The 25,049-nt window shown below is 46.9% G+C and overlaps 1 protein-coding gene across 2 annotated transcripts in view; it reads left to right on the top strand.

Moving 5' to 3' along the window:
- Positions 1-25,049, top strand: part of CDC42BPA (CDC42 binding protein kinase alpha) — a 1,600,792-nt gene that overhangs the window by 616,228 nt on the left and 959,515 nt on the right. For both annotated transcript variants that reach the window (XM_069608679.1, XM_069608678.1), the window contains exon 10: positions 935-1,101. In XM_069608679.1, coding sequence (XP_069464780.1) covers positions 935-1,101 — 167 coding nt within the window. The remainder of the gene's footprint in view (positions 1-934; positions 1,102-25,049) is intronic.

Below are 25,049 nucleotides of genomic sequence, written 5' to 3' on the forward strand. Positions count from 1 at the left end.
CCTACCTCCTTTTTCATCTTCTTCCCACAAAGCGTTCAAAAATAGGAACTGCTATCTATCACATTATCCAGTGGTTTAAAGTCTGTAGTTTGGTCAGGCACTTTTGGTTGAATCGACCAATTACAAATACATATATATGTAGATGTGTATGTAGGGTAGCGGGGCGAGGTTGAGGGGGGTGGCAGCATGGGGTAAGAGATGGGGGTTATGAGGGATTCTGCCAGAAGAAATTGTTGTCCTCGAATTCAGGTCTACCAAAAGTGCACGGCCAAACTGCAGACTTTCTAAAGACAGTCTTTTCAAAACATGTAGACATTTATCACATGCTGTGAATACTTTAAGATAGATAGAAGGATGGACAGATGAATGAGCTGACGGACACTCCAGCCAGTAGATTGAATAATGTATGCTGTTCCCTGGTTGGTTTACATTTTAAAATCAATGGGAAGAACAACTGAAATTGCTTGGCGACAACAATCGTCCTTAAAGGGTATTGATTGGACATGAAAAATTTAAAAATATCAAAAGTGCTGTAATCAACAACAAAAGGATCACTTATTTAATGAAAGACATTAATAGAAAAGGACGTGTTTGGAACTAAATTAATAAATGAAGGTTACTTACTAGACGTTTGTCACAAAATTGTATAAGATGTACATCCATATGTCCAAGGTTTAGTAAATGTAGATTGAAACAAGGACAAAATCAATATGTGAATATATCTGTTAATTTCTCTGGTTAATATCTACAATTGAATGATAGTTACCAGTCGATAAGATGCTGTTGATTAAATCTAAGGAAAAAAGAGTAATGCTGCTGGAACTCGGTGGTATTATAGGATAGTTTCCGTGTATAAATTGTGGAAGTGAACATAACTTGTAGAGTTTCTTTTTGTAATCAAGTTTAGACATATTTGTTTTTCTCCTTTCTGCAGTGTCCTTTCCGACCGTAGCTCTCTGAGAGATACGGCCCGGCCGACGTCTGTGGACCTTGATGCCAATGTTCAAAGAACATTGGAGGATAGCTTAGCAACCGAAGCCTATGAGCGGCGAATACGACGCTTAGAACAGGAAAAACTTGAACTAAGCAGAAAGTTGCAAGGTAAAAATGTTAATATTTGTGGCTTACTGTAATTGAGATGCTTGTATAATATTGTATCTTTTATGCAACCATACTGTTTAGATAATTGTTCCAAATTTAAAATCTCCTTTCATAGCTGAATGCAGCCTTATAAAATGTCTATAAGCTAAAGAACTTTTGCATATTCCTAACATGTCTGATTTTAGTTTGGATTGACTGGTAATCTGCCACACATCATAATAAGAAGGCATCGTTTTTATCTTCATTAGTGCTTATTTGCCCTTTGTAACATTTTATACGGCCCCTACTAGCTGGAAGGACAATGCACTGAGTCATGAGAGACCAGCGCTTCATCCAATGAACTAGGAACCTTCCTGTTTCGTCTGGAGTTAGCAGTTACCAGTTGCACTTAGACTTTACATCCTTCCTGTTTCAAGTGGATGAAGGGGGGCGGGGGGAACAGGTTAAGAAATGTACAGCTCTGCAATTGTAGGTAGGATCACGAGGAAGTCATAAAAACAGTGTGGAGCATTTTGTCTCTGGGCAGTGTGGACCCAGAGAAGGGTTGAATAGAAGAATTGCAGTTCCCTTATCAATATTTCGTTCTCCATTCTACTGCATTGCTACAATGACCACAGTTGGGCAAATTGCATATTGATGTGGTTCTAGTGTGGCTTTTACTGACATTTCAGTGTACGCCGTGTGGTCATGTTGCACTCTGCTTTCACCTGTTTACTGGATGCGATTTGTAGGTGTTTTGAGAGCTTCCAGGCTGTTCCCTAGGAGCATTTCTAAGAATTCTCCCTTAGACCTCTGTAAATCTTCATCATCGCTGGTGTTAAAGTGCACCATTCCTTCTCATGGAACTAGGGTGATTCACACCAGCATCTACAGCCCTCCTTTCTGTACCACAAGGGTTTATGGTTAATCTGTGAAATGCCAAAGTAAAAGCTTTTGTGTCAAGATCACTTGGATCCAGATCTCCTCCCTTTGTAAATTGTTACCGAAATAGTAACAAGATGTACCCTTGTTCAGATGACTTTTCTAGCATTTCGGTGCTGGACTGCCCTTGGGTGGGACTAGACAGATATGCCAATGGATACGTCTCCTCTGCAAAAGGTGCAGTGAGCTAAAACCTGGTTGTGACCCTCTTGCATGGAAGAACTTCTATAGAAGAGGTTATTTAAACTATATTCTTTCTCAGTGGAGGGGCTGCCAGACTCTTGTTAAAGTTGGTTTCCATGTACATTTTGTAATTTCTGTGTAACATTTTGCAAGATTGCAACCTGTGTGCTGGTTTTACTGGTGTAGCAGTGGACACATAGTTGCACGTTTATTATTGCAGGGCTGATAACCAGGTTTCTTTTTTTGTGCTAGATCTTCTGCCTCACCTAATTTGTTCATTAAAAGATGTTCCTGATGCAATCCTCTCAGCCTTCACTTCAAAGCCCTTGAGGAGTCCTCAGCATGATCGATCCCTTAGTCTCTGATGCTGCACTTTAAAGAAACCTTGGGCCTTATTTAGAGTCTGCCGGTCCGGAAACAACGGTGGCGGTAAATCCGCCACCACCGTTGTTTCCAGACTGGCTGATTCCAGGTTCTGCAGGCAGGAGGTGTCACTCCGCCAGGTCTGACCTGGTGGGAGTAACGCCACCCGCCTACAGGCGGAAATGGAGACACCGGCTCCGTCATAGACGGAACCAGTGTTTCCATTGTCCCCATCCCCTATATCCTATATGACTCTTCCGCTTCTTGTAATACCCCGGTGATTCTGGCAATCACGGAGGCGGAATAGTATTTCGGGTCCGGCGGCAGCCTGCCAGTTATTCCGGCAAAATTCCTTTCCAGGCAAGTTTTTTTACCTTCCTTTAAAACCTTTCATATCCTCCCATTAGAAAACCTGTGTTTAGCTGCATTGTGCGAGGCATAAAATAAGCAGTGTCGCACAGCAATTTGCTATTCAATTCTGTAGGTTTGCTAATCAAATTGGCACTTGTGTATCAAAGCTAGCTATCCAAGTTGCCCTGTTCAATGAAAGCACAGGTTGGCCTGCATACCTCTCTTTCCCCTCTGTGCTCTCTTCACCCGCTGATAGAGAGAAAGTGCAGCTGTAATCATCCCCTCCACACTCTTAGGTCCCAAAGGCTTGTGTGAGAGTGCTAGGTAAGAATTATTTTTTCTTTTTCAAATAATTGCAGCTCAGAAGTAATCTGGAGGATACTTTTAGTGTTACTTTTATTAAGCTTTCTATATACTGTCTGGCAAAAACCAGTATGTGTTGACTTTATATTTTTCTAAAAAGACATTCATGCAATTCCATTCTTAAAATGTAAGTTGTTACTTAATGTATCATTACAGTATTGATATTGTAGAACACTGCATATTCCCCATGCTTTACAGTCAAGTTTATGTTAGAGTATCTAAATCTCATAGTGTCAACTGTATTTAATTTGGTTGGGGGATCATATTGACAAATCAATACTTCTGAAAATGCACATGACCACACAATCAAATGTTTTAGATGGTAAACCCAGTAACTGGCACTCAACCCATGATCAATCCCATTCTCCTCAACATTCTACATTATCACCCTGTTGCTTTATACCAGCTACCCGGAACGTGAGATGACCACAATCTACAATATTTTACCTAGTTTGCCCAGTTCTCTGCTTGCTGTGCCATCCACTCTGCTTAGTCTCTTTGTTTTCTCTTAGATAATGACTATGCAAAGCTAACTAGAATAATCAAAGTAGTGATCAATCGTTCCATCCACTGTGTATATCTACAGATCTTCTGAACTACCATACACTATAGTTAACCTCTAGCGCTTGCTTTATGATTATGATTGCATTATATATTAGCTCATGCAGGAGACAGCTGGCCAAAGTGTTTTCAGGGCCTTTTTATCATATCTATTTATATGTGTCCATCCATGCAGCTAACCTTTTACATTTTACAGACTCTCATCCAGTACTCACAAAGTATTTTTGCCCACTCGCATACTCGAATACCTTTTGCAAGGGATGTTTGAAACTTTGTTTGCAGTAAAGGTCAAATAAAGGTTTCACTGTGCATGGCTGGGTGTGCACTCTAGGTGGCAGCACAATGCCAAACATAAAGCGGGTTTGTAATGACATGCACCATTTTACACAAATCACATTTAAATTTGTCATCCGCTGGTATGAGTCGAGTGCATTTCTCTTCGGTCGAGTAGGTAAACTAAGTTAGCCGACCTTCAGGTCTAGCTGAATTTTAAAGAATTTGCAAGGCCGGACTCCTTTCACTAATGCCTTATTTCAGTGGTACATAAAACTGCTATATTGTTTCTCATTTCATATCTTGGGTACTAATAACGTCTGGTGAGATTAAACATATTAGTACAACATTGCTAAAAAAAATAAAAAAATGGGTCTGTTTGCTAATCAAGAACATTTCAATTTGCAAACTCTGCTAATCAATTTTTGAAAACTAATTTATGCCTTGTTGTGTACAAGCAGAACAGGGGTGTTTATTGTTTTCCTGGGTGAGGCATGTCTCCTGCTCGTAGGTTGCACCAATATCCTTCTTGCAGCTGGATCATTAGTTGTATCTGTCTGCATAGAATATGGGTCTGTCCTGGGATGAGAACTGGGACTATTGTGCTGTGTGTTTCCTTTAGAGATGCCAGTGAGGAGGGAATATTCACAATAGAGGAGATTCACAGTTTTCAGTTCATCCATGTGGCATTGTGGCTCTCTGTTAGAGATGCTCCAGCGGAAATGCTGATTTATCACTATGTGTCTTGTTTGATGACTAGACAAAGGCTCTGAATGACTGGATTGTCATCTTGTGCTTGCCTTTTGATTGTCCTTAGTACACTTTGTATACTAAGAACCAGAGACTGACTCATCTAAATCTAGTTGGGACTGACCAGCAATTTTAGCTGGCTCCTTGTTCCGTCATTGTCGTTCTGATAACATACCCTTTGAATAATATGAGTTGGAGATTTGGTGGACTCACATGGACGTTCTTTATTTGCGCAGAGCTTGCTTTAATGGCTGAGAGGGCCAAAGACGACTCAAAACAAATTCTCAGTTTTCTAGTTTCTTTTATTCTTGCTATACAGTGGTTAGAGGTTGGGAGTAAGACAAAGGGGCCATTTATTTTCTTGCTAGAGAAACTTAAATGCTGTTGTACCTGCTGCTAATATAAACAGTGGTAGGTCTTCTACTTTGATCTCCATTTTCTCCTTTTTTCCTCCTCTCTCTCTCTCTTGATCTTCCTCCACTTCCTTTTCCTTCTGTCTCTCTCGATGACCCCCCCTTTCTCTCCCTTGATGTTCCTCCTTACCCTCTCTCTTTGGTCTCTTTTGATGTTCTCTTCCTCCTTGCGTCTCTTAACATTTGTGGTCTTTCCTCTCTACCTAGATGTCCCTCCTTCTCCACACTCTGTCCTCTCCCTCTATCTTCCTCACCTCTCTGTGTTTGCATTCCAACTCCTCTCACACTGCCTTCCCGGTCGGGCCTCTTTTTATATCTCTTGACAAACTACAATTGGGCTTTTGAGTGTATATGTGGCAACTGTGTGATACTCTGGAGTGGACTTTTTGATTGGTTGGCCCCCAATTGGTCTACCACTACTTCATATGATTTCACTTGGACTGCCAGTGGGCTGCAGGTCTTCTGTGCACCTAAAGCACAAAAGCCCTTTCAGCCATCTTGGAGTCTGGAGGTCTCTCCTCCATGACCTCAAAGTCTGGGGTGGCACCACCAGTGTATGATGCTGCTGTGCTTCTCTCCAGATGTGCTTTCCTGTTGTGCTTTTTGGACCCCAAACTCCGATTTGACAGCGTGGGTATGCCTTGCAGTGTATTTTGCAAACTATATTTGTGTGCCTGTCCCCTGATGAGCTGGACTTCTCAGGCCCATCATGTCTCTTTTCTACATGCATACAACAACTTGTGTTTGGGTACCATGGTGACAGATCTTGATAACTCTTGGAGATACAGCTTACAATGATGCTTGGGGTGAGGACCCCTCTGGATCCAACGTGTGCTTTCTCCAGGAACCGCATCGCAGAGCAGCTGGCTGTCTTCAGCCACCATGACCTCCAAGGTTCCATGCCCTAGCCTCTTTCTGAAGTGATATTGTTACAATGATTTGCCATATGATTACATATGTGTATATAATTTGCACATTAAAACCCCTCAAGTAACTACCTGCAAATGGCTCTCCAACTATAGAGTTGGTGCTTTCAGAAACTGAATAGCACCCTCCCCATTGAAAGCACAGGCAGATCCCTGTTATTATCATTAATGAGACCAGTAAAGAGTGAATGGTGCCATTGATCTGTAATATTCAAGAATTTGTACTGTACCTTGGAATCTGAGGCTGTGAGTTTGATTTCCCTTAGCAGTGATGGTGGGGAAAATAAGTTTACCTTTTTTATTTTTCATATGTGATTTTAAAGAGAGGCAAAGGGCTATGCAAACGGAATTTATTTAGCACTGGAGATGAGGGTTCGATAAAAGGTTCATGTCATAGAGCCACGCTTTGTTGGTTGAGTCGTATTTGACAGTGGTGAGCAGCACAAATTAGTCTTGGTTTGGTTGAGTTTTAGGACCTCCAGAAATAGATTTTTGCATTAGAATTGTTTGAAACAGTTGATATCTCTGGAAGAGGGAATCCTCAATGAGGTTTACAAACACACACAAATCAATGCTTTTGACAGTGGGGGATCATCTCACCATTCTAAATATTTCTACTAACTATACAAGGTTTTTGGAGAAACATACAAGGGCTCAGATTATGCTTGCACATATCCTTTTGTCATGCTTCCTCCACTCTGGTAAACCTAAATGTGTAGACAAAATCCAGAATCATTGTACATTACATACATTTTACATACCACGTACAGTCACACGCTATTTTCATTTGTTCTATATAATTGGGTTGGTGTTCAAAACTAATAGTAAATCGGAACAAAATTATCTCATATTACAATACAATTATCAAAACATGTAACGAAAATATATACAGTTATTTGAGGCCACTTATGCCATAGACAGCCCATTCCAGTTGCACTGTAACTAGCTGACCTCTACTACCTGCAAACATCCTGTGTAACATATAGATTGTTGTTATCTGGACCTACATCTCCAAATATTTGGTCCATATTTTTTAAAAGACAGATTGTCTACGGCTAGCGCAAAGATATCTGTAACACAATTCCTTTACTGTCAGGGTAAATCTCAATATAGACAGCAATGTGTCACTTTGGATACATATTTGGCAATAGGTGTGACTTATATAGTGGTTTTGCAACACTGAATGTCCGCTTGAACTTCCAAATTTGAGAAATTAATTTGAAAAGGTCTACCAGGTTGTGATGGAAACAGTGGCACTGAAGCCCTTAAGAATTAAAACATTCTGCCACTCTTATGTGAGTCAATTGCGAGAACTAAAAATAAAACCTATTTCTCCTGTTGGCCAATCCTACAGTAACACTTCTTAGCATTTTATTTTCTCTAAACGTGTATTCGATTCCCCTCTTGATAGTAGCCATAGACTTTAAATTGGGGCTTGTGCTGATTAGAAAGTCTTGGGAAGCCATGACTATATTAAAGACACATGGGTCAGTATGTACCGCATCATATTCTTCTGATTTGTTGGATCCTAGTTCACCTTCACCGAACCATATGATACATGGTTTGTACCCTTTCTAACTTCATTGGAGTCAGTGATTGACATATATATGGAGCATAAATTATCAATTATGTTATGTCTTACAAAAGATGTTCCTGCTGTCATGTTTCAGCACAAGGAAGGCGGTACATGATATTTATTGTTCTTAAGTGATGTTTCGAGGGGATTGGGTCCTCCAAAGTATTCCATATCTATGACAGGTAATGTCCACAGCTGTGCTACTTCGGAAAATCTTTGGCGTCTGTGTCCTGCGTCGATGACGTCGATGCGCCGTCCCAGAGGACCTCCTCCGACGGCCGACGAAACCCGATGTGATAAGTAGGGCGCACGACGCCCATAGCCTCAGTTATAGTTTTTTCCCAGAACGTGTGCCACCAGTTTTCTGCCAGAACGTGTTCGCTTTGTGAATCTCGGTACGCCTCGACTCATTGGAGTTACTGTTTTCTTTCTCGGCTCGTTGAACCTGTTCGGTTTGTTTGTGGCGATGTCTTTCTCATCTTCGACCCCGCGTCCGGGCTTCAAGAAATGCAGGGACTGTGGGTCTAAGATGTTGGTCACGGACTTGCACGACACCTGCCTCTGGTCCCTCGGGGAGGCCCACAATACGGACGACTGTGTCGACTGCCAGTCGCTCACTGCGAAGGCCTTGCGAGAATGCAAGAAGAAACTGTCGGTAGGTCGGGTGTCTAAGCCCCGGAAGTCGAGGTCTGCGGGGCTTTCGACTGATGACTCGAGGGGTAACTTTCCATGTTGTCGTCGGAAGTCCGGTGGGTCTCCTTCCAGGAGTCAGTCTCGCCACTCCTCCGCCTCTTCTAGGCATTCCAGGAAGCGCCGGCATAGGTCGCCTTCCCTGTCCTCTTCCGAGGACTCCGCCCGTCGGCGGGTCACTTATCCCTCCATGCAAGCGACACCGGAGGAATGGGCTTCCTTCGGGAAGCAGATGCTAGCGATTCTGGAATCGCAGGACACCGGTCCGTCTGCGCCTCCGAGTGGGGTCGGTCGGCACTGGTCGAGAGACACCGTCCGTATGCCTTTGGGCTCGGGTGGTCGGCACAGCTCGCGGGAGAGTTTCCGCTCGGACAAGGGTAGCCGTTCTCGACATGCCCGTTCCAGGTCCCGGTCCTCGATGCGCTCGAGACCGTGTGATCCTGTGCCGTCTCCTGTGGCGCCGAGGTCGTCGACGATTACTCTCGAGGTTCCATCTATGAGGGGGTCGTCGACGCCCAGGCTGTCGAAAGACACGCTCGGAGCTCCGGCTTCGAGGATTGTGTCGACGCCGCCGATGTTGGAGGCGTTGCAGCTGACGTCGACGCCGATTTGCTCGACGTCAACGCCTTTTCTGTCGCCGCCGGTGTCGACTCGCTCGCCGCCCTCGACGCCTTTCGAGGCGGTGGTGTCGCAGGGGCCCCGTGGCACAGGGTTTGCCCCTAAAAAAGCTATGGCTAAGGTCCGGGGCGGCTTTGGTCCGCAGAGGTCTTCCTCTCCCCGCCTGGAGTACATTTCAGAGGGTGATGAAGGCTCTGATGGCGGTCTGGTTCCGGTTATGGTTCCGGATGAACTTATCTCGGGCCATAGTCAGTTTGATGACCTGAGGCAGTCACTGCATGATGCCAGTGGATTGGACACCTCTCCGGAGGTGGAGTTTTGTCGGCCGGAGCCTGACACTCATGCCGATTCGTCATATCGGTGCCTTATGTCTCGGGTTACAGAGTACTTGGGTTGGTCAGCTCCCTCAGGGGAGTTCGTTCAGGATGATCTCACGGACATCCTTGATCTCGGTCCACCTACTGACCCTGTCTTGCCTTTTCATATGGCTTTGCAGAGAAGGGTGGCGGCGGCTTGGACTGCTCCGGAGAGTCTCCCGGCAGTGGGCAAGTCTTTGCCGCGAAAATACCGTCCAGCAAGTAGCGACCCCTGCTACTTGTCTAGGCACCCCACCCCGGAGAGTTTGGTGGTTCAGGCAGCTACGGCCCCGGCAAAGCAGGTGTTGTATCCTACCATCCCTCCGGATAGGGACGACAAACGTTTTGACGGCTGGGCGAAGAAAGTGTTTTCTTCTGGGGGTATAGCGCTTCAGGCGGCCAACTCCATATGTGCCTTGCCTCGTTTTACACACACTCTGTGGAACTGTGTTGCATTAGCGGCTGATCATATTCCCGAAGGGGACGAACGGGATGGTTTCCTTGCTATGGTTCAGGATGGCAAGGATGCCATGTGTGAGGCCGTTCAGTCGGGTTTGGACTTGGCGGATTGTGTCAGCCGGTCCATGGCGGCGAGCACTGTAATGCGCAGGTTTGCGTGGTTGAGGAAGTGTGCAGTCCCGGCTCCTCAACATGCCCTTAGACAGTGAACACCTTTTTGGCAGCAATGCTGACCTCCAAAGCTGCAGCGAAGTCGTTGGGCGCTGCAGTTCGCCAACCTCCGCCTTTTCGTCCTAGGGGACAGCAATGGAGGGGAGGTTCCTTTCGCTATTACTCGTCCTTCAGTAAAGCGAGAGGAGCTAGCAGTCAAAGAGGCCATCGTAAGAGTGCCATAGGTGGAAACAAAGGTACTCAAGGTGCCAAGGCCACTCGGGCAGTTGCCTCTTTGCCCTCAGGCAACTCCGCAGCCGCTGCCACTCAGTCATGAGGCCAGGTCCCATGGTTCCCCGGTTCGGGGAAGGCTGGCGCAGCATCTTGTAGAGTGGCAAGCCATTACTTTGGATGTGTGGGTTCTGGAGATCATAACCCACGGCTACTGTCTTCCTTTTCGGCAGAGGCCTCACGACAATCCACCAGGGAACCTCTCTTTGAAGAGTCCGGATCCGCTCCTTGCGCAGGAAATTCAAGCCCTGCTGGAGAAAGGCGCCATAGAACTGGTGCTTGTAGCGGAGAGGAACAAGGGATGGTATTCCCCTTATTTTTTTTATTTCAAAGAAAGACGGGGGATTGAGACCCATCATGGACTTGCACGGTTTGAACATACTCCTCAGGAATGACAAGTTCAAGATGGTGACTTTTTCTCAATTCCTCCAGGCCCTTCAATTTCAGGACTGGTTGGTGTCTCTCGACCTCAAGGATGCTTACTTCCATGTGCCGATCCATCCCAGGCACAAGAAGTACCTGAGGTTCGCGGTTGGCGACTCGCACTTTCAGTTTCGGGTCCTGCCGTTCAGATTGACCTCCGCCCCAAGGGTTTTCACCAAGCTCATGGTGGTGGTGGCAGCGCATCTCAGGAAATGGGGGATTCACGTCTACCCCTACCTGGACGATTGGTTGATCAGGGGGAGCTCTCCCGAGCAAGTCCTGGATCATCTGTCCGTCACCTGCCACTCCCTTCACAGGCTGGGCTTCTCACTCAATTTAAAGAAGTCCCATTTGACACCAACGCAGCGGCTCCAGTACATCGGAGCAGTGCTCGACACGTCCCTGGGGCAGTGTTTTCCTCCTCAGGTGAGGGCTCTTCACATTCAGCAGATGGTGCACAAGTTTCAGTTTGCCCAGACTCTCCCAGCGTCCGAGTTCTTGAGACTGCTCGGCCTCATGGCATCCTGCATTCTTCTGGTGCCAGAGGCTCATCTGCAGATGAGATCTTTGCAGTGGGCACTCAAGCTTCAGTGGTCTCAGTCCTCCGGCAGGCTGTCAGACCCTGTTCAGGTGCCGCCCTCGGTAGCCCGGGACCTTCTGTGGTGGGCCGTCGAGGGCAATCTGATGAAGGGTGCCCCATTTTGGCTGCCCTGGCCGGAGGTGACGATCGTGACGGACGCATCCCTCACGGGATGGGGAGCTCATGCCAACGAGCTGACAGTCAGCGGTCGTTGGTCTCCGTCGGAGTCCAGACTCCATATCAATCTGTTGGAGCTGAGGGCCGTCAGGCTGCCCTGAAGGCTTTTCTGCCGACTGTGTGCGGGAAGAATGTCCTGATTCTGACGGACAACACGGTGGCCATGCACTACCTCAACAAAAAGGGGGGGGCAGGGTCACTTCCGCTGTGCAGGGAGGCGATGCAGCTCGAGTTCTGGGCCATCCAGCAGGAAGTTTCGATCTCTCACGAGTGGGAGCTGGCTCAGGAGATTCTCCTGGAGATCTTCACCCTTTGGGGGTCCCCTCAAGTGGATCTCTTCGCCTCCAGTGTCAACCGGAAGTGCGAAAGGTTTTGCTCGCGGGAATTTCCTCCAAAAGGAGCCTTGGGAGACGCGTTTGTGGTGGAGTGGTCATTCCCACTGCTGTACGCGTTCCCTCCAGTCCCCGTCATCCCGCAAGTGTTGCGGAGGTTACGGAGGTTCGGTTCCCGGATGATCCTCATTGCTCCGGCGTGGGCCCGGAGGACGTGGTACCCGGACCTTCTAGACTTGTCCATCTGCCCTCCACGTCGTCTTCCCTACCGAGACGATCTGCTCTCACGGGAGGGGGGGTCAGGTTCTCCATCCAGAGGTCAGATCCCTCAATCTTCACACTTGGCTTCTGAAAGGTTGAGATATAAGGATTGGGACCTCCCTGAAGACGTGATGGAGGTGTTGCTCTCGGCCAGGCGGCCGGCAACTAAGTCTCTGTACCGTTGCCGTTGGAGAAAGTTCTGCGACTGGTTCAGAGTTCAGAATGTGGATCCTCTTGTATGCGACATTCCCATGGTTTTGTCTTTTTTGCTTTCTTTGGCCCACAGGGGCTTGCAGGTGGGGACCATTAAAGGTTACCTGGCGGCGCTGTCCATATTTAAGCACTTGTCTGAAGAGTGTTCCTATTTTAAGATTCCTTTAATTTCGCAGTTTTTGAAAGGGCTCACTAATGTGCTCCCTCCGTCACCTTTTTTGGTGCCAGGTTGGGATTTGAACCTTGTTCTTAAGTTTCTTATGGGTGCTCCGTTTGAGCCTTTACATTCTTGCCCTTTGAGGCTGTTAACTCTGAAAACTGTGTTTGAAAACTCGCAGAGTGAGTGAGTTACAGGCACTTTCAGTTAAGCCACCCTTCACTGTATTTCACAAGGACAGGGTTGTCATTATAGTTCGTCCTTCTTTTCTTCCGAAGGTGGTTTCGGGATTTCATTTGAGCCAGAAGGTGGTTGTTCTGGCGTTCTATCCTCCTCCACATCCTGGTAAGGAAGAGGAGAGGCTCCATAGGCTTGATCCTAGGAGAGCGTTGAGCTTTTATATCTCGCGCATGTCCCGGGTCAGAGTGGACGATCAACTTTTCATTGGTTACGCTGGAAAGCGTTTGGGACAAGCTGTGACGAAACAGACTTTGTCTCGTTGGATTATTTTAGCTATCTCCGAGTGTTACCGCTTGGCGGGTAAGGACCCTCCGGCTGGCTTGCGGGCCCATTCTACCAGAGGAGTGGCTGCGTCTACTGCCCTGCAAAGGGGAGTTCCTATTCGTCACATCTGTGATGCAGCCACCTGGGCTTCAGTACATACTTTTGTACGTCACTATTCCCTCGATTCCATCAGGGGGCAAGATCTGGCCTTTGGCAAGGCAGTTCTCTATTCCGCATTTTGATTGGGCATGCTAAATTTGTATTCTAAATTCTTTCTCACCTCCTTGCTTGGTACTGCTTTGGGAGTCTGTCATAGATATGGAACACGTCGGAGGACCCAATCACCTCGAAGAACAAGTTACTTTCTTACCTGGTAAAGTTCTTTCGATGGGATGGTCCGACGACGTATTCCATATCGCTCCCTCCCTGCCTTCCCCGCTCCAGAATTTCTTTTGCGATTGCAGCTTGCGTTCCGCGAGGTCTTGTGTGTCTGACTGGCAGAAAACTGGTGGCACTAGTTCTGGGAAAAAACTATAACTGAGGCTATGGACGTCGTGCGTCCTACTTATCACATCGGGTGACGTTGGCCGTCGGAGGAGGTCCTCGGGGACGGCGCATCGACGCAGGACGCAGACGCCAAAGATTTTCCGAAGTAGCACAGCTGTGGACATTACCTGTCATAGATATGGAATACGTCATCCCATCGAAAGAACATTACCAGGTAAGAAAGTAACTTGTTCTTTTGCATCCTATAGCTACAGTGTAGCCCGCACACAAGAGATGGAGGTGGCTTTTCCCTCTCTTGTCAGGCTGTGATGCTGTGCCTGCTCCTACCAGTAGATTGTGTTTTGGAGGGAGTGTAAAATAAAAAAGCTATATCCTCCAGCCTTTAGCCCCCATATTGACTTTCATTGATTATGCAGATGCACTCTTAACTCTCTGTGCCAAGTGCCCCATCTGGGGACTCCATCAATAAATGCCCATCCTGCTATCAGCCTTGGCCTGTCCTTTCCCCATTATCTGGGGATTCCAAAGCCGTTGAGTAGACGGGTTTTATTGAGTCATCCTTCAGAACTTATCCCTGTATATTTGATGTCTTGCGGTTCTTTGTCTGATGCCAGTATGACAGAGATTCTCCTCATCGGCACACCTGCACCCGCCTCTCCTGTCACTCTCTGGCCAGCCTCCCCTGGCCCTCTTCCTGCTCCCACCTGTGAGGCTAAGAACCTCGGAGTCCTCTTCGACTCCACACTCTACTTTTCTCCTCACATCTCTGACATCTCTAAGAAGTCTAACTACCAACTGCACCTCCTCCGAAGTATTCTTCCTTTCCTCTCCTTCCCCCAGAAGCTCACTGTCTCTAGAGCTCTGGTTCCCTCTATGCTGGACTACCTCTTTCTAAATGTGCCTGCTTCTACTGTCCACCCTCTGCAACTCATCCAGAACAGGAGCGCAAGACTTTTCCTTGACCTGAAGCCCAGGGGTCTTGTCTCTCCAGCACTGAATTCTCTGCATTTGCTCCCAGTGGCTGCAAGAAGTAAGTTGAAGACCCTCTGCATGGTCCACAAGGCCTTCTGGGGCCTGGGTCCTCAATACATCCAGCTCTCTGTACGCAAATACCTTCCTACTCGAGCTCTTCGCTCCTCCACCTCCAACTCCCTCAGAGTTAGTCGCTTCTCCAAGCGAGTTGGTGGTAGATCTATTTCTGGAACAGACTCTCTGAAACTTGAAGAGATCCATCTCAAGCACCTCAAGACCTTCCTCTTTTGCTTCTGCCTTCTCTCTTCCTCTCCCCTGCTGATTTCCTGTCTGATACTACACTGGTCACCTGGCTACCCTTTGATTTCGGGCCCAGTCCCTGCCCACCCCCCACCCCCAACCCCCAGCAACCCTTTCACTTGGGTCTGTATCTGTTACCCTGCAGTCCCCCTACCTGCACATTTGGACACCTGCTGTCTGCACTTACCCTTGTACCTGCCACCTGCTGGCCACACTTGTTATTGTTTTGATCCCATGTACACCACTTTTCCCGTCCCCTGCACTTGTGCGATCTCATGTCACTTAGTAAGATCGTTGTCTCTGTCCTCCCTCTGTTCCCCCTTCCGTGCCTTGTTGCTCCTTGAAACTCTTGTATATAGGCACATTACAAATACTAGATCATATATCATGATCTGTACTATTTTTAATTTCAGTGTTCCTGCTCTCAAGATTCCGAAACTGGTTGGTTGGCCAAGGGTTGAACAAACTATTCCAGGAACTCTAAGTGTTTTCAATCCCCAATCTGTCTCCTTGGTCTCAATCTGCACTGCTGTGAGGTCACTGTAGCATCTGTAGTCTAGCATGTCTCTTCCGGTGATATGGCACACATTATACTAGTCCACGAGTGCCTGCGGTTGTTGCTCCTGCCCTCAGACACAGCCGCAGAAGTCGCAGACATAGCAGTGGCTTTCACGGGTTCAGTGAGAATTGAGAGGGTAGGTCTTGGTTACTAGCAAGCAGCCCTACAGATATTGGCCACTTTTACTCCCTAAAAATAGGCAAATACTCCCAAAAGAAATAAAAAAAGCGAGTATAAATACTCCCAACAAAAATAGGAAAGACACCTATAGTAGCCCGTCCCTGGCTTTCATCTACACAGTGCCATAGATATGTTTACACCAGTAGCACATATAGTGCCTGAGGAAGAAACTACTGTTATTACTGCCTGATCCAAGTGGCAAAAGTTTGTCGTTCAATGTGTATTGTATTGTATTTGGTTATTTATATAGCGCTCTTTCCCCACTTGTGTGGCCTCAATGCGCTTTTTCCTTGTTTGGAACCCTCTTGGTGACAGTAGTCGATGTGGTTGGAGATTCTAGGGAGGTTAACTTAGATGCGTGTGTGCATGTTGCCGTTCTAAGACTTAGGTGGCTGGCAAGGCTCCACTAGGCAGATCAGTAGAGGTCTGTCATGTTGGTGGGTGCTCTTGAGGGTTAGAGATAGGTTGCTATTGTTTGACAAGATTCTATGTGAGCCCAGCTATACCGGATTCCGTTCGGTTGGTGGTCACTGTATGCTAGTGGCAGAAGTGTTGGGGTAAGTCGGGGTTTCCGTTTGGACGGCTATGTGTGAAACTAGGCCGGATGTGCTTAGCCGTAGATGTGTTCTACCGTGCATGGATGTTTGGCTGTGCATGCCGCCTGTGTGCACACTAGTGGTGTGAGTTATATGTACCGTAGGATGCGAGATTGCTAATTTGTCTGGTTTAGAATTGAGAGTCCTGTAGCGATGGGCCTAGGTTTCAGACTGTAGCCGGTATCAGGGTTTAATATACCGAGATGGAGCCAAAACCTAGATTAGAGGATCATGTAGAGTGGGAGAAAGACCTATGTTTCAAAGTGCTGTATGTTTAAGCATATGGCAAACCTAGATCGAGGCTACTCCTAGATTTGAGGATTCTGTATAGTGGGAGAGAGGCGTAGGTATCACCCTGCAGGATAATTCGTCATATAATAAGCTGAGGTGGAGGCTGCACCTATAGTTTAGAATCCTGTATGGTGGGCAGGCGGCCCAGGTTTCACAGTGCAGGAGGTCTCAACATATAATGAACAAATGGAGGGGGCTACACCTAGATTGCTGTAGGTGGAGGGGATCGTAGGTTTCGGCCTATTCTGTAGTGGTATCCGTAATGTGGCAGTCATCGATGGTTTGTTGTACCTGGCTTGGGGAATAGGTTTGTGGTGGGGGATTTCTAGTGTTGGGAGTTTCCCTGGATGAGCGATGCGGGTTAACAGTGGTAGTGAATAGTTAATGATGTGTATGTGCTAACTAGGGCCAGTTATCTCATTGTTAGTCGTCTCTTCTGTGGTCTGGTGGGCAGGGGCGCAGTGAGTATGATGCAAGTGTAGCCACAGCAAAGGCTGCTGGCTTAGCTCAGGTGCTAGTCGGGTGGAAATGTTTTTGTGGGTGGGTTGGTGGTGGATCAGGAATGCCACAACAAAAGCTGCTGGCATACCTGGAGTACTGGTCAGCAGGCCGCGTTGTCGAGCGGTATGTGGTGGTTTGTCAGGTGAGAACTGCTGCGAGAGCTGCCGGCACCTGAGTTGTGATTGAAAGCGGTTGAGATTATTAGTGGTGTATTCACGGGTTGCAGTGGCTTAGGAGAGTATTGGGATGAGCCAGGTTTTAAGGGCCTTCCTGAATTTCAGGTGGTTTTTGATGTTGCGCAAGTGTAAGGAGATAGAATTCCAGAGGATTGGGGCTTGGACGGAGAAGGAGGAGCCTCCATGTCTTATGGAGGTATGCAGTGGGATCACTAGGCGAAACGCCTTTCTAGATCTGAGGTTCCTGGAAGGTTGGTATGAGACAATTTTGTCTCGCAGGAATTCAGGGCCAGTGTTGTGGATTGCGCAATGGGTGATACACATGGCTTTGAAGGTGGTGCGTCGAGCAGTAGGGAGCCAGTGGAGAACTCTCAGGGTAGGGCTGATGTGTTCTCTGGTGAGAAGTTTCATGAGTAGGCGCATTGCCGCATTTTAGATTCATTGCAGTTTCCGTAGTTGGGATGCGGGGGATCCTAGGTAGAGGCAGTTTGAATAGTCAAGGCGGGAGAGGATGATGGAGTAGATAGCCCAGAAGCGGTGGGGATAGGTGAGGTAGGGGAAAATCCACCTAAGGAAACGTAAGTGAAAGAAACAGGTTTTGGATACAGTGGTGGTGTGTTGAGTGAGTGATAAATCTGTGTCGAGTTTGCATCCAAGATTTTTGACCACGTTTGAAGGTGCTGGTCCTAATGGGAAAAGTACATGGCAAAAGTACTAGCGAAAATGGGTTTTGGTCCCAACTTCCGGCGTCGGATATCTGCGCTTTATAGAGATCAGACAATGAAAATACTTTTGAACGGTGTAATCCAACCCCCTTTGACCTTAATAGATCTACTAGACAGGGCTGCCCCATCTCCCCGCTACTGTATGCGCTCACCATGGAACCACTGGCAATAGCAATTAGAGAAAACCCTGACATTTCAGGAATAAGATGCAGCGAGGTCCATTTTAAATATTGTCTCTCTGCGGATGATATCTTATGCTACCTAACAGATATATCTCATTCTCTCCTGAAACGCCTAGATCAAATAGCTTCCTTTGGGCTTTTCTCAGGTCTAAAGATAAACTTGTCCAAATCCAGTGTCCTGCCTCTCCGACAGGATTATTCCCCCACAGACGACTCGGGCCCATTGGGAGGAATGAGAGTTGAATTTAAAGAAATTACCATCCTGGGGATACGGCTACCAAGAGACAGGGACGTCATTTCACCAAAATGCCAGGGGTTGCGGAAGTGACATCACACGACCCTTGACCCCCTGATGACATCACAGGAAGTGATGTCATTTGACCCCACCCTGAAGTGATATCGCGGGAAGCGATGGAACACGACCGTTCACCCGTTGACAAAACAGGAAGTGTCATCACATAGCATTGTACACTACGAAAAATATGGTTACAATATCACTATAATGTGATGTACATTTCATACATGGATGGATCGCCTTTTGTATCGTTAAGATCATTGTGTATAGGCCCATATTACCAAATTACTGCGATTGCAAACAGACGTCCATGACCAAATGATAATGATGTGTTATTATATAGCACTTACGCTTAAGCGCTTTACATAGAAGAAATATACACCAAATATCCCCCAACCTGTGTTGGTACCCATTTGCCGACCTCAGAGGGATGAAAGGCTGAGTTGAGGCTTTTGAGAACAGACTAAATCAGTGACTTCACCCCCTGAAGTGTGCCTGAAATAAAGCTTTAATGAGTCTAGCAATTATTGTATAGAATTCCAGAAAGACACTTTTTTTGGCATTCCTATTCTTTCTTATTTAGGTTAGGTTCAGTGCTGAAAGTGTTGCCCTCGTTTTTCTTATATTTCTTCTTTTTTTAAGGGGCCTGAACAAGAAAGACAGCCTCTCCTGAATTAAAGAGCCACATGGTGCTGGCCACAGCCCAAGAGCTTGATTGCAAAAAAAAAAAAAATTGCTTATTTAAGAGGTCGCAAGGGAGACTACAGAGGTCGCAAGGGAGACCTCAGAGGTCGCACTTGCGACCTCTGGCGACCCACAAATGACGTCCCTGCCAAGAGACCTGAATCTGTTGTCTGAAGTCAATTGCACCCCTCCAGTAAACAAACTGAGTGCCGACCCCTCCCGCTGGGCCCCCTTGAACCTCTCGTAGGATGACATTGATTAAAATGTCCTTCCTTGCTTCCTATACCTATTTATAGCCATCCCCTCACCACTCCCATGAAACCACCTTTAGAAAAACTCCATGCTATCCAAATCTATTTAGCAAGGGAAGAGGCCTAGAGTCAAAATAACCACCCTGACGCTGCCAGAGAATTTGGAGGGTTCAGACTCCCAGACTTATACATTTTCTTCAAGGATGCCAAATTGTGTATCCTGGTAGAACACATATGGGCACATACTGGACATACTTAGAAGATTCTTTTACCCACCCAAGAAAGTTAGAGATATGTTATAGTCCCTAATTAGATAAATCCCACCCAAGGTTAGGACTCGCCCATCGTTGAGGGTACTGTTGTCACTGGCAAAATAATGGTCCAATCGGACGCCTCTCTGCCTGGCCTTCACCCCCGAGTACTCCGTGGGGATCCTTGTTGGACCTGGGCAGAAAGGGCTTCAAACACACACAACATTGGTCTGAAAGAGGCCTGGAGAGGGTGGGGCAACTCTTTAGCAAGTGTCAATTTAAGGACTTGAAGACAATGAAAGAAATGCTGGGAAGCGACGTACTCAGTGTATTTGAATATATGTGGCTACAGGGCATATGTGCAGAACCCTCACAAAAATTACACACCCGCTGACTGCCTTTGAACAAACTATTAACGAGACCTACTACAGAAAAGTGATTGTATCCAATCTGTACAGAGCAATGGTGACAGCTGACCTTTCAGGGAGAAAATACTTTAAACAATACTTGGCCTCACAAACTGGTTTGGATATCTCGGGGGGGGGTGGGGATACTTGGGGCAAAGTCTATGAGATCATGTTCCATGAAAACCTGTTCACTGCCACCATGGGACATAACTTAAAATGTTACACTGCTGGCACTTATCCCCCCCACACCTCACCAAAAACTCTTGAAAATGTTTTCCAGTTGGTTTGCTCTATGCTCAAGGGAAAGTAGCCAGTGGGGAATGTCATATCACCTATGGTGTTCTGTACCAGGGTCAGTAGCTGGGTGAAGGAGATTGCTGGATTATCCCTGGCCCTTGACCCATTGCAAATGCTCCTCTGGGTAACAGGGGTATAAGGGGGGAAACCTGTCTCCTGAGAATGTGGGAGGCTATGTTGAGAGCTGGGGTGGTTGCAATAGCACAAAGATTAAAAAGTAAATCCACCCTTTCCAAGGTGAACTAGATGAACAAATTGGGACATCTTCACCCTGGAGAAGCTCACTGCAATCATCAATGAGGGAGTGGAAGCCTTCCACATAGACTGGGGAGTATTCATTATGAAATGAGGCGATAATATGCCAAGCTTATGAAAATGTGAGAGGGTAGGTGGGGGGCATTGTTGCACACCCATGCAGCACCGTCATCTGCCTCAGCCCCCCCATTCTGGGGAGGGTTTCATACGTTATGCAAGTTGTCTCCAGACGTGTACTTATCGAAACCTCATCAGGCAGGCGCACTATGATGTTTGATATTAATCCCTGTGTAGTGCAAGTTTGTGGGAAAGGGAAGGGGAGGAGGGGAAGGAATGACAACAAGTTATAATTGTTATTTCTGAAGTCAATGAAACATTTAATAAAATTGAAGTTTTAAAAAAAACTGCCCATGTAAAACCTTTGCTTAAAAAAAAGCATCCTTTAACCCTCTGCTACCTATCAACTATAAGCCTATCTCCTACACCAGATTCCTGGCAAAACGCATCGACCGCACCGCTTACTCACAGCTCAATGACTTTGTGGAATCTAACTATCTCCTTGGCCCCACGCAATTAGGCTTCTGTCCGTGCCACAGAACTGAAACCACGCTGATCTCCATCTGGGATGACCTCAAAGTGACAGCAGACTTAGAAGGATGCGCAGCGCTTATTCTTCTTGACCTCTCGGCAGCGTTCAACACTATCAACCACATGATCCTCCTCAACAGAATGCACTCCTTAGGAATATGCGATTCTTGTTCCTCTCCAATAGACAATAAATCATGCATCTCCCCCGCCCCCTTACCGCTCCGCTGCATGCCCTTTAAACACTGGAGTACCCCCAAGGTGCCTGCCTCCCTCCCCTCCTCTTCAACCTTTACCTGACCCCCACCCCCTTCCCAGGATCATCCGCTCACACAACCTCTTTTGCTATAACTATGCAGATGACAGATCATCCTGAGAGTTCCTAAATCAACCACCTGCCCCAGCCCTGACCTAGCAGCCTGTCTCAGACATGGACCACTATATGACGACTAACTCTCTCTCGCTCTGTCTCTCTCTCTTTCTCTCTATCTCTCCCCCTCTCTCTCTCTCTCTCTCGCACACATGTGCACACATGCACACACACACTTCTCCCACCCACCCAACTGTCTCACCACATCATAGAATACATCCAAAACCTGTTATTTCCACCTTATATTCCTCAAGCATATCTTACATTCCCTACCGGAACAGACTGGCTGTAATTATGTCCATTGTCATGTCCAGACTTGACCATACAAACTCCCTTTACCTGGGTGCACAGGCCTAGCAGTTAAACTCCAAAGAGTGCAAAACTCAGCTGCCAGACTGCTTCTTGCATTGGGAAATTGGGAAAAAGGGACCACTACTCTCCACACCCTACACTGGCTCCCAAATGGATGCAGGACCACCTTCAAATTCCTATGTACTACCCACCGAGCAGTATACAAGGCATGCCCCATATTCCTTAAAGACAAGATTATGCCCTACGACCCGACCCGCACTCTTAGGCCAAGCATTGCCCCTCCGCCTGGTGGTCCCCACCTCTAATTCGGCCAGTATCGGAGGGTCAGCCTACTGAACCCTGGCTGTGGAACTCACTGCCTCGCTGCATTAGATATAGAGTCAGCCCTCACAATATCTAATCTCCATCACCTATAGTCTTTGTCCAGACTTGAAACTCGAACCCTAGCAGCAACCTGACAGAATTCTGTACCTGACAGAATGTATTCATCACCTCATCCGCTGCATGCTCTGAGGCCTAAAGCTATCTATATCATTAAACACGGGCGATTGTGCTAGACTGGTAAACCAAGCATCAACAATATTCATGAATTTGACCAAGGCAATGCAATTATGCACTAAGCAACCGGCCCAGGAAGGCATATGCCTGCTAATTCTACGCACCTGGACATCTTAGAGCAGAACTAGGCACTGGCGGGGCGGGGCTGGGCGGGGGGCATGGGGGATGTCTAGTAGTCAATCTGCTAATCACACCCAGAGCTGAATATATATATATATATATATATATATATATATATATATATATATATATCAGAACTACCCTCCGGTAACCTATCTAACGGACCTAGCAACCCAAGCACTAATAGCACTTATGATCTTGACCTTGGCCCTGCAACTATGCACTTAGCTATCAACCCAGAAAATGCCTTTACCTGGTAATCCTGCACATCTGGAAATCCCTGTGGAAAATTATATAGCAGGGAACCTTATAGCACTTATCCTTTGCTAATCCCAACTCTCTGGGAATGTCCCAATAGAATCACCTATAAGGGACTCTATTTAGAAAACCATTTATTTAGAAGAACTAGATACCGCAGGCTGTCTAGCAGCTAATCTGCTAATCGCACCCACCACCAAATGTATATAGCAGAATGAACCACTGGTAACCTAACAGAACTAGCAGTCAATCATTAATAGCACTTATGAACTTAATCTTTGCCCTGCATTTATGCACTACGCTATCAATCCCGAAAATGCCCTCACTTCCTAATCAAATCCTCCCCTCCAAATCCAGAGGCACACAGGGGTGCGGCCCTAGAAAGAAGCACGTGCCACCCCGACTCTGCCCACCGGCGCCATCCCTCATTCCCCATTGACCCATCGACAATATTTATTATTGCTTAATGACACCAGTATTATTAGGGGGGAGGGATGGTGGGACATATGGAGGAAAGGGGACTAAGGACCAAGAGCACATTGGTCACCATGGTGAGTAACCTGTAATTATTCTTAGATCCCGTACCCTTTCCTCCATACTTTATGGGCGATTGCAAATGAATGTGGCCCCAGGGTGGAGAGGAGACCCTCCTTAAGCAAACATGTTCCTTAGAACCGCCCATCCGAAGGCCGCGTCTTACTTAGAGCCGCCGGCGTCCAAACAGTAATGCTTACAGAAAGCTGAAGGGGTGGCCCGGGTAGCTGCCCTGCTTATGACCTGCCACTTTTGCTGCCGCTGGAATGCGATGGTCGTTGCGTGCAGTTTGGATGGCCCCTCATAGGCCTCTTTGATGGCCGCAACCATCCACCTTGCTATGGAGGCCTTGGATGCCTGATAACCGGGTCTGGAGCCCCCAAAGGTGACAAAAAGTGCATCCGACTTGCGGTAGCCCTGGGTCCTATACAGATAGAATTTCAGAGCGCGTCTGACATCCAGAAAGTGCAAGACTCTAAGCCTCGTCCTTGGGGTCAGCGAAGAATGTAGATGTTTAGATGGAACGCGGAGGGTACCGTAAGTAGGAACCCAGGTGAGTCCGCAGGGACTACCTTATCCCTGTGGAAAGTGGTATAGGGTTCTGAAGCCACCAGAGCCTGGATCTCGCTGACTCTGCAAGCGGATGTGAGACCTACTACCAGAGCTGTCTTGATGGTGACCAGCCTGAAGTCCACGGACGCCATTGGCTCAAAGGGTTTGTGTGCCAGGGCGCCCAACACCACATTGAGGTCCCACACAGAGTGTGGCTTTTTTTTATGGGCGGGTAAAGCCTGGACAGGTTTTTTATTTTATAATAAACAAACACAAAACAATAATGCCAACCATTGATCTGAAAAATCCAGGGCAAAACTTACAATATCACATGCAATCTTATTGGCAAAATTAACCAACACAGAACTTTTCTGCAGCATCACAATAGAAATAGAGCAACAAGACCAGTTAGATAGAGATTGGTTCATGCGATGAAAGTCTTGGGGCTGGTCACTCATTGTTCCCCCCACATATCCCAAATCTTAACAAACTTGTGTAGGGGCAACCGCTGGATCTGTATATCCGTTCCTCTATTGCCATGCAATTGTCCAAATCCAGCATCCATTTAGATAACGTGGGCCCCTCTCTTGCCCCCATTTCATGGCTATATTACCTTTGACCACTATCAGAGCGTTGGATATAAAAAGCATTTCATAGCGTGAGGAAGCCGTCTCGCACAATATTCCAAGCAAGGTCAACTTTGGATCCACCTGGAACAGGTTGCAATACCATTTTGGGCACCTTTCTCAGGATCTTAAGTGAGGAAGTCTGAATGTTCTGGCATAGCCATACTGTGTGATAGAAAGTACCCAGTTTAGTATGACAGTGAAGACAATTGGGGTCCGCCGCTCAGCCACACTTATGCAGCAGTTCCCGGGTGTAATATATTCTGCACAGGATTTTCAATTCAATGAGTCTAAATCGGGCCGGGATTGGTATCTCTCGTTCAGCCATTAGGGCGTCTTGCCACACTTCGGCCTCAATGGGGCCAGTGTACATTTCACATTTTTGCTGAAGTTTTATTACGGGGCGTGTAGTGAAACTACAGAGGATCTGATACAAAGTCGAGATTATATTCTTAGTAAGAAGTTGCGTATGTGCGTTGGGTTCTACCAGGATTTGTTCTATCAGTCATAATTCACCTGGAATTGTGACCACATGGAGTGCCGAAATCGTATATACTGTTAATAGCCGAAATCCAACAATTGTGAGCTTTGTTGCATATCCAGGAATGACCGCAGGCAGCCTTCTGAAAGCACAATTCCTATAACTTGGAAGAATGCCCAACTTTATTCACTTCACTATGTATTATTTGCAGCAGGTCCGCATAAACCAAACA

This window comes from Ambystoma mexicanum, chromosome 4q (genome assembly GCF_040938575.1).
Source record: "Ambystoma mexicanum isolate Mex_15411 chromosome 4q, UKY_AmexF1_1, whole genome shotgun sequence".
Classification (NCBI taxonomy): Eukaryota; Metazoa; Chordata; class Amphibia; order Caudata; family Ambystomatidae; genus Ambystoma; species Ambystoma mexicanum.